At 39.3% G+C, this 10887-nt stretch overlaps 1 protein-coding gene across 1 annotated transcript; it reads right to left on the minus strand.

Annotated features, from left to right (window-relative positions):
• Positions 1 to 3848: 3848 nt before the first annotated feature.
• On the minus strand, positions 3849 to 7098 carry LOC116206123 (26S proteasome non-ATPase regulatory subunit 7 homolog A). The gene is made up of 10 exons (XM_031538895.1): positions 6795 to 7098; positions 5904 to 5996; positions 5744 to 5825; positions 5510 to 5606; positions 5316 to 5391; positions 5154 to 5212; positions 4930 to 5052; positions 4646 to 4703; positions 4458 to 4543; positions 3849 to 4312 (listed from the first exon to the last, which is right to left on the minus strand). The coding sequence occupies exons 1-10, from the start codon at positions 6979 to 6981 to the stop codon at positions 4241 to 4243; spliced, it is 933 nt and encodes a 310-aa protein (XP_031394755.1). The 5' UTR covers positions 6982 to 7098; the 3' UTR covers positions 3849 to 4240.
• Between the last annotated feature and the right edge of the window lie 3789 nt (positions 7099 to 10887).

Below are 10887 nucleotides of genomic sequence, written 5' to 3' on the forward strand. Positions count from 1 at the left end.
CTCCGCATCCACACAATTGAAACTCCAGAGGGCAAATTACTTCATCAAGGTGTTCAAGAATCTCCGAAGTTATGTACATAATTACAATTTTACAACGGAAGAAGCAAAGGCGGGCACATTTCATACAATTCCAAGTTAAAAATAGCATAATATATGAACACGGCATTATTAGTCTTGTTCACAGCTAAATTAAGTAGAGAGGTCCGCTCATAAATAAACTTGCACCATGTGACGCTCTACCTAGCAGTCTAGCACAATCACAATCTGCTCCCACATCACGCGAAATGTTCTCGAAAAGGAAAATGGACATGAGAGAAGCTGACAATATCACATCATGTTGGCACTTCCGAGTTGGTTCAATCGGTTCCAGACCTGGTAAGCTCTCTTTCTGAAGTTAGCATTTACAGGATAGCTCCTCTCGGAATTGGCCACGTTTCTGCCGTCCCAAGAACCCCGGAGAGCCGTCCTCTTTGTGGAACCATACCTGTCAAGCTCCAGCCTCTGCCTTGGGGCACTACGGAATCGGAAAAAAGGCAGGGTTTGCTCGATTTGGGGGAATTCGAGCGGGAAAGCGTGAAGAAGATGAGCAGGGGCGACCAAGTTCGACCCTCACGGCGTCTAGTTGGGCTTCCGTCAGGGACCTGTAATGTTTCGAACAGAAGGACCAATTGGTTCAAAGGTTTCAAACGGTCGGACCAATTAGTACACATAAATTCTTTTAGGGATGAACTTGCCCTGATGTGTATCTTTCGGGGACCAAATCGTCTATTTTGTCCTTTATTAACATGACCACTGATGTTGTCAAATAATATGCCTGCTTTTCTCTTTCTTTCTTTCTTTTTTCTTTTTGGAATTAGGGTTATTAGCATATTCTTCTCCTTTTCGTTATTCTAATTTTCTCGATTTGTATATGCTAGACACAAGTTATATAGTAAGGAATTCAACACAGTAACGCTCGTCATTAGTATATGAAATAAAGAACTTTTGACTTTAATTTTTATCATCATATGACTTTTTTGAATATTTTTATTTATTGTCACTTATTTATTACAATGCGCATCATGAATCTCTCTTCTAACATATTTGAAAACCGAAGGAAGCAAACATAACATGAGATTTCTTTGAGATATTTTCTTCACTAACAAGTAAGAGTGTGAAAACAATTGATTTATGAAGTCACTCATTATATGAAGGAAACATAGGTCATAGTTGTCATGACCAATCAGCATATGAATTCAAAAGCTCGTGGGTCCAAAATAATTCGCTCTGGCGGTCGCAGGGTTGCCTCATATATAATTATAGATGATGAAAATTTTAGTAGCTATTATGCAGAACAAATTAATAATTACATTAATCAGTCGGCTCTCCTATAAAAAAAAATGTCATATTGATCACGACAGTCGTAGGAACGACAAGTCGAGGACGGCATGGATCACTGTTTAGAACTCTGGAAAGAAAAATATTCCATGAATTGATGTATCAAAAGCAAATTGGGTAAGATCCCAATGCTTTAATTTTGAACATATGCTAGAGAAAATTCCTTGATCAATCTTGTGATTATACACTTCCAAATTATCGCTAGTATTCCAAAAACTAGGTCAATGGTTCAAATCTAGAGACTTGAGAGCAAATAAGGGAGGAAGGTCCCCCATTTGTTGTCGAAGCTATTTGCGGTAGGAGTACCTTGACTATAACTTGCGAATGAGTGGTGTCATTCTGATATCTCATTGGGATCATGTTGACGAGCTTGAACCCTCGAAATCCTAGTATAGCTATGGGTCAAATCGTATTCCACGCAGAGTTCGAGCCCATATGATTACATGTATACCCTGTGGGGATTGCTATGCCAATCACCCCTTAACCCTTTAATCCATCGAAAAGAAAAGAAAATATCAACTAGATACTTTTACTATAATGGTGACCCTAGCTTTTTATGACTAGTCACACACATCAAGTCTCTGGACATTCGTCGATATCAAGCTTCTTTGCATTCGTATCATGCTCGGAATAAACTCTAGCTTGTTATATCTCCGATCTTGTCGTCAAATTTGAACATATTTAGTTGAAATTTTGATGGTTCTGATCTTGCATCTCCAAAAGACGCGTTGAGATGAGAGGTTATACCGATTCTTCCCCACAGCATGCGTCAGTTAACGTTCGTATCATGGTAGGAATGGCAACTGACGCCCTACAGAAATCATAATAACAATATGTTTTATTTCATTACTGAAAAACTACATGCAAGTGAATGGAAAAAAAAAATCAAACGATCTATTCGGATCATTTTAAATTATTTTATTAATTAATCTCATATTTATGAGCTACATATCTTTAATAATCTTATTTAATAAGTTTCAATTTTTTGAAGTTTTTTTTTCCTAATGAAATATGGTTACCAATCTGATAAGTTCTGATTTTTTTAAACTTTTCATGATTATATACGTGACATATTTATAGTTTTTAAAATTTCAAATGATATATTTTTATATTTTTGGATTTTAAAAAGAAGATACGTTTTCCTACTATTCTGCACAATGTGCAGGCTCCATCTTCAATTTAAAGTCATGTTGAGACGTACTATTCTGGACAATGTGCGGGCTCCATCCTTAGTTTAAAGTCAGGTTGAGAGAGCTTTATTTGGATTAACAGTTCTTTTGATCTATCATCAGAAATGGAACTAAACCTCTATTTAAAATTAGTATATAGTGACCACCAAAAAAAAATTAGTGTATAGCGGTTCCATTTCAATTCTCTTCCATTCCCTTTTACCAAGCATGCCTTTGTATATTAGCTTTGTCAATAATTTATTATGAAATTGATTATTTTTACCCCTGCTTCCAGATAGACTCAAGAACTAGAAATCATCCACTCGCCTTCAAGAGTTTTGCCCGCCCGCTATGCTAAAATATATTAATCAGTTCTTCCGGGAGACCAAAGAAATTACTTCTAACACGACCAACAAGAACCATACAACGGACCCTAGAACCTGAAAGCGTTGTGCTTAACGTGTATACTGCGTGTTATGTGTATTATAATCGAATCAATAAATAAATAAATAAGCACATACGGGTCTCATGAGATGCTGCTCCAAAGAAAATGAAGCTTTGTTTTGGGTCTTCATACATAGAATGCCATGCGGTGAAGAGGTTCTTATTTCATTTTGAAGAAGGATGAGAAGAGGCAGCTTTCTGAAGAACCCAATCATCAATAGCTTTCCTATGTGCGGTGGTCTCAGTTTGCTGCCTCTTCACCGTGTTATCGTTTCATTCCTCAGGCTCCCCGAGGCATCAGTTGAGGGTCATCTTGTTCAAGTCTTGCAGTGCCACAAAAATCCGGAAGCTCTCAAGAAGGGGCGATGGCACAGACTTGGGCGTGTTCAACGAGTTGATGATCAGGATGCAGCTGCAGGACCACGCTTTCACCATCTTTGTCCCCTCTCAGAAGGCCTTCCTGCGCAACCTTAGGCTGAGCTCAAGGGACAAACTTCGACAAACAAAAAACAAACGATGCCTATGCAACACTCCTTCGGCTGTTCCCGAGGATCTCTCCTCCACCGATTGCAGACTGGTTCGGACATAAATTAAAATTCACCTTTGGGTCTTATACTTCAGGTGGTGAAGGACAAGGAGGGAGTGACCATGGTTAATGGGGTTGATCGGCGAGTGGACATCAAGAAAGGGGAGATTGTAGTACATGTTATGGATAGAGTTGTGATTCACCAAAAAAAAAAAATGAATGCTGAATTTCAGCAATCTGTTCAGCTAGACGATGATAGATGAAATGCGGCCGTCAGGCCATTTTTAATGACAATTGAAAGCTTTTGCTATTTGAAGCAACAGATTATAAGGTTTTCCTTTCTTTAGTAAGATTCCATGGCTCTTAAAATGTTTAGACAGAAGAAAACAAATTGTCTGTAGATGAAATCCAGGTACATGCGAGCAAGTACCCGAAAAAAGACACCAAAGAAACATAAACGATCTCCCCGGGAAAAATATAGAAAAGAGAGTGACACAGCACGAAATTTCGGCCTTCAATTGCCTGGAATCAGTACATATGTAGAGTTCATACACAACAGAAGAGATAAAGTCTTCTGGGAAGAGAGGGACGTTCGGAAAACTGATTTACAGCTAACATAGTCTTGGAGAATACCTGCCTCCTCTCCCTCTCTATCTTGCATTTCTCAGAATCCTCTTCTAAGAGAACCTTCTGAAGAATACATGAGAACGTATGACATCCAGATCTAGCTCCCGGAAGCAGCGGGCACAGGAACTGGCTTTGAGTCCTCTGCCTTTTCATGTTCCTTGTTGAGTATCTGAAACCCCATTAAGAAATTGAAGATGCATTGAGTTGGGTACTACGGATGTTACGGAGGGAACATATATACTTGAACTCACTAATGACTGACAAGAGAATTTCAGTCTGAGAACTCGAGTCCAATTTAGAATAGGCTGACTCACCTTATTGTTGATCAAGTTATGGAGAGCTATGACGCTTCGAATGAGGGACGAAAGATATATAACAAGCATCATGTCATTTGTTTTAACTGCACGCAAAATGGAAACAATGATGAAGACCACAGTAATACTGATAATGATGCAATTATAATCATTGTGCAACTCAAGATGATAATTTTCCATGTTTCTACCTGCAAAAGCCTTGATCAATTCATTGACGTTGAGATTTGGAAGAAGATTGAAGACATCCTATAGTACATGGCAGCGGCAGCAAATTAGAGTTTAACAAATATATGGCTAAAATTGACGCAACTATTACAATATAATGTGAAGACAGCTGCCAATCTGAATGAAGATGGCTGCACTTGAGATTGTGCATACGCTAACTCCTAGTACGAGACACCAGGTAATCGCTCACAATTTACTAAATGAATGGCAAAAATCACAAGTTTTCTCCACAGACTTGGAAACAAACCTGAAGATGGTACAAGATTTCGTGATTCAATGGAAGCTTTCCATCAATTACAAGATCAAGATAACCCCTGATCTCCTTCAGTCGAGCATCCAACCCTTTTAATGCAGTAAGTTTCCCAGTTACCTGCCCATGGCAAAGAGTGAATCTTCCAGCTTAAAGAAAATGCTGAAGCTCAATGATTACAATCAGAGCAGAAACAGGAAGCTAGATAGATTGCAGCCAACCTCTGTAGCAAGAGTGCTGATGGTTGTATCCTTCACATCCCTGAGCAAGTGTTCCACACCTGCAGAAGGGAAATTAAGTAGATAAGTTCTGAAGACCAAGACAACTAAATTGGTGACGGTGCTTTCACACAAGAGCACAAGTTCCAGCCCAAAATGATATACCTATTTCTTCGACTTCATGAGCAGCAATCTCAGATGGCACATGCACAAACACCTTCTGACTTTTCTGCGTGGCATTCTGCAATGAGAAGGACAGCTCAACATCTTAGTAGCAACAATAACAAAAAATATTACCAGTGATAAAAATTGACGATGAATGGATTGCAGTCTATGAGCAGAATATTGTCTATTCTTACCTCCTTAACCTCTTCAACAGTGCAGTAGGCTTTTGTAGGTATGCCAAGTTCTTTAGGCTGGACATCTATGATGACCAGCACTGGATTAGGGACATAGCTGAATCACAAGGGAATATGCATCAGAAGAAGCAAATAAAGTAGAATGAAGTAACGGTATCATGGTACATAATCCATAAACAAAAGTTAACATATATAGAACAGACAATCAATTAATATATTATGCATCAGTCTTACGTATCGAAGAGAGCATGAATATTCAGATCGTTCTCCCGCAGCTTCGGACCAGTGCTATACCAGCCAACAACATGCTCCTTTGCTGAAATATATATTTTTTAGATCAAGAAACGAATTCTATATAAGTATGTTGTACCATCAATACCACATGAAAACATACCATTAATTCTCTTGAACATGGAAAACATTGCGTCGTGGTAATTGTGGTCCAAGAACCAGATGCTTGGATCCTTCTCATCTTCCTCAAAAGGCACTGCATGTTGCACAAAAATAAACACAAGTTAAGCCCCACACAATCTGAAGCTTTAGCAATGCAGGATACAGCCAATAATTAGAAGCAATGCAGCGATGCACAATCACCAACTCGATCAGATGATTTCAAGGGTGCTTATTGTTAGTAAATGTAAGTGTCCAGATACTTGAGAGGCCAATGTGGAGGAGCTTGCCATTCATCAGCTCTCCCAGATGAATGAACAGAGCAGGGTGTGGCAAAACGAAGGGAAAAGGCCTCTCATTAAGCAGTTGCCACGATATCGATACAAAAGTTAAATTTTCGGATGATGAACTACCGAATCCTTCAAAACTCTCAGTTTGAGAGATAAGGGCAAACACCTCCTCCCGAAAGGTACATCCCGGATCATCGGGGAGTACTTTCAATCAAGAGAGTTTTCATATGAGAACCTGCTCTTCCCTGCTGGAGCTCGATTCTAGCATAGCGGGTGCATCATTGTAGCTTTCCTACGATATCCTAATCCCCAAACCTAAATCCCCTTTACAGCATGAGGCTCTTCCAGCAACGTAGTCATCCCCAAATCCTAAATCCTCATCCTCAACAGTGTAGCTGATATACCCCACGACTGCATATTTCTACTATAGAACTCAACCAACTAGCCAAAATTAAGTCCCGGAAACCGATCATCCCATTCAAGCCGGTCAATGAAACTCTAACATCGAAAGTACAATCTCAGAGTCCACACACAGATCTAAGCTCAACAGCAGCACAAAAGAGCAGCAAAGAAAAGACAATGAAAGCCATAACGCGAGAGGAAACCTGCGTAGCTGTTGGTGACATCAACGGTGCCCTTGAAGGATGAGCCGAGGAGGACGCCGACGACGCGCTTGCGGGTGTCCTTAGCGACGCGGTTGTAGTTATCGACGATGCTGAGGAGGACAAGAGGATGGACTACCACCTTGTCTACCGGCCTCGCCGCTATCTGCTGCGTCTTGATAACGTCCATCGCTGACGCCGGCCGGTGGTCGGAATCTGAGAAGAAGTGGCGTCCCTGGCGAGGATTTCTTTCAGCTCAAGCAAGTGTTAGCTACCAAGAGAGCGAGAGAGAGAGAGAGAGAGATCAGAAGTGTTAACGGAGTGGAGGTGGAGGAGGAGACAACAATGGAGACTGTCATAGTCCAGGCCCAAGCCCGCCAAGGAGGCCCAACAAGCCAAGCCTTCAGAGAGGGTCATATGCAGTCCAGGCCCATGGACCAACAGAGAAGGAAGCACCTGCCCGCACCGACGGCTAGGGTGGTTGACGGTCAGGGGGAGCCTACCCGACCGTTGTGGGCCCCGGATCGAGTCCCACTGTTGGCAAGTCCCCTCCTATCGACCCCTTGGAACTACCGGAGCGCTTTTGGCGTGATTACTTGTTATGTGCGCCGCCGGGGGTTCATAGAGTCTCGGGAATTAGTCGGGCGAAACCTGAACACTCCGGGTTAGCCAAAAAAAAAAAATGACTGTGTGTGGACCGAATTGCTTGGGCTGACTTCATTCTCATACTCTACCCCATTATCTAGTGTGTGTGGACAAATTCATTATCGATAAAGTTCAACCACAAATTATAGCAAGTATACATAAATGAGTTCACTACAATAAATTTCTAAGAATTTGTGGATAAAGTTTGCATCCCTAATGCCTCTCCATCGGATGCTCAAGCATGGAAAAGAATGAAGAAGGAATCTAGGCTATGCCACTTGAAGAAAGTTGTCGTTGGAGTAATTCAAAGTGTGAAATGCAGTCCCCTGGTGTGGTTACCGTTCCCTTCCGACCATGAATGAAAATATCTATGTGGAGCATCGGGGGAGTCAATCGTCCGCTGAAACAAAATAATGCTCTTTTAGCTTATGTAAAAAAGAAAAAGGTGCAGGCCTGGCTCAAGAGAGTTGGGGGCTTAAAGAGAAATCTTAACACGAGACTTCGAAAGTTTTTCCATACAATTAACTTAAATTATCAAAAATATTACTTTGTTTTACCTCTTTGAAAAGCGAAACTGCTCATCAATTTTCTAGTTAATATGTTAAAATTTGTGGGAAACAACACTTACGCATATTAATTATAAACTAAAAAAATATAAATTAAGGCAATAGAAGAACCGAACAACGTGACATGAGTATGGGAGTTGATTCACTTAATTGTGAAAAATGTGACATGAGTATCGAAATTGATTCACTTAATTGTTAAAGATTTCTTTTGGGCCAATGTGAAAGAGTTCACTTTTTATGTAAATGCTTTAAGGTAATCTTACTACTTAATTACTTATCAATCAGAACTTCTTCTTTTTCTCTTTTTTATTTTTGGTTGGGGTGGGGGGGGGGGGGGGGGGGGGGTGGGGGGGGGGGGTGGGGGGGGGGGGGGGTGGGGGTGGTGGGGGGAGGGGGGGAGGGGAGGAGAAGTTGAATGTTATCGACAAAATAAGGATTAAAGAGGGTTGTTAGTAGGGAGAATAAAATCGACTGTCATAGAGGGAATAAGGAAGAAAGGTGATGGTAAGCAAAGAGAAATTAGGAAGTCGGATTGTGAAAATAGTAAGAAATAAATCAGGATTGTTTATAAATAAAAGTAGGATATTTGCGGCCAGTGAGCAATGTGTAATCAAGTAATTGATTAAACGAGAGAGAATGAGAGTTTTGTCTCCATTGGGCAACATTTTATTGTTGTTATCTTGTAAATATTATGAATTTACTATAACTTATCTATTTTTATAATAATATAAATATTTATATAGCAATTAATTAAATGTACGGTCCGGTGCTGATAACACTGTTTACGACTCCTTCACACCTGCAGACCTAACCGCAGAGACTCCAATTTGCTTGCTGCTTTCTGACAACTTTGGCCGCATGAGTCGCCATAGTTATGTTAGGTTCAACACGATTATGAGATTCAGGACTGGAGAGGACCAGTAGAATTAGTTGCATAAGATGGAGTCACCGGTTTTTCCGAGAGGAGAGGGGGTCGGACAACCACTTGAAAAAGTTTTTGAAACAAATATAGAAATTTTGAAGCCACATACTTGAATCATGCTATTGGAGTGAAATCCCTAAGTTACCATTATTTGCTCCAAAAGGTTAAGTGGCAAGATAATAACGTAGTTGATCATTGTTACTTGATATTCCTTCTTATGCATGGGTTAGAATAATTCCAAGAACCCATTGCATTCATGGTATTTTAATTAATTAAATTGTATATAAGCGTGTACAACATTTTCAGCCGATGATATATTACCGGCTATATGAAAATTTTATGCTAATCAAAGTAATCTGCTTAAAAAGTTATCTGTTTCACCTATTTAACCTGGTTTATGATTTTCTAATAATGATTAGATCGACGTATCAAGTGTTGGCACCTAACATTTCGCGTAAGAGAAAAAGAAAAATGGATCGAGTGTGACCATGACTAGCTTGATTAAATCATACACACTGTCATATTCTTTTGCATCTCTCATGGCTTACAAGATCAGATTCAAAGGTACAGAAGAGGAGCTGCCCTTTCAATGCTAAAAGAGAACATATACTTATACCGGAAGACGCAAGTAGCTTTTTTTCTCCATTATTGATTAGCCAAAACAAGAGAAAAAGGGACAATCTTGACACTAAAGTATCATGATTGATTGTAGCTGCCCCAGATTCACCATATACTTTATTAACATGAATATGATGTTGTCAAATATACCTGCTTTTCCCTTTTTCTTTTTTCTTTTTTTTTTGAATTTTGGGGCTATTATAGCATTCTACGACTATTCATTATTCTCCTATGCATGTTCTTGTTACTGTTTTTGTATGTAGTCATATGCTAGACGCAAGTCTCTTATATAAGCTGAGACAAAACATTTAGTACAGTAATACTCACCACTAACTTGAAATAAGAGTTTTTTTTATATCGATTCTCATAAGTGCAATTTTATTTAACATTTTAATTGCCATTCTCCTTATCTCTTACTAGTCTAGTGGCTGTCCTTTATAATAAATGAAAGACACATATATATATATGTGTGTGTGTGTTTGTGTGTGTGAGAAAGAGATTTCTTTGAGATGTTTTCTTCACTAAAAAGTAAGAATGTAAAATTATTTACTTGTGGAGTCACTTATATCAAGGAAACACATATAGATCATAGTTGTCATAACCAAGCTGATCAACTAAGCAATCAACTTATGGATTCATAGGCTCGTGGGTCCAAAATAATTGGTCAAGGGGTCCCCTGCTTGCCTCATATATAATCATACATGATAAAAATTTCAATAGCTATCAAACAATTTATCACTATAGATAATAACCAATTAATCGAGGGCAAGTTTCAGTGAAAAGATCGACTAATTATTAATCAGATCTCCTGTAAATAATGCCATATGGTACGTATCGATCATGGCAATCCTAAGAACCGCATGCAAGTCGGGGACGGCGGCGATCGCTGTTGGAACTATAGAAGAAAAATATTCCACGAATTGATGAATCAAAAGCAAGAGGAGGGCACAGATCCCAAAGCTTTCGAAAGTATGCTATCAAATATTGATTGATCAATCAGTTGATTATACATTTCCAAAATTATCGCAAAAAAGAAAATAGAAAAAGAAAAGGTGAAAAGGATGATTTTAATAAAGTCAGAGCCAAAAATATTCTGTTTATGAAGACCAATCAACTAAATACTTCGACAATTATGGGGATCCCTTTTCATGATTAGTCACACATCAAGCCTCTGAACATTCTTCAATATTAAGCTTCTTTGCGTTCCTATCATGCTTGGAATAAACTTTAGCTTGCTATCTCTTCGATCTTGTCATCAAATGATCAAACATAAACTTACATACTTGTTAAAATTTCAGAAGATACTGGCCATGCATCTCTAAACGACAAATAGTGAGACGAGAAG

Source organism: Punica granatum, chromosome 4 (genome assembly GCF_007655135.1).
Source record: "Punica granatum isolate Tunisia-2019 chromosome 4, ASM765513v2, whole genome shotgun sequence".
NCBI classification, from domain to species: domain Eukaryota; kingdom Viridiplantae; phylum Streptophyta; class Magnoliopsida; order Myrtales; family Lythraceae; genus Punica; species Punica granatum.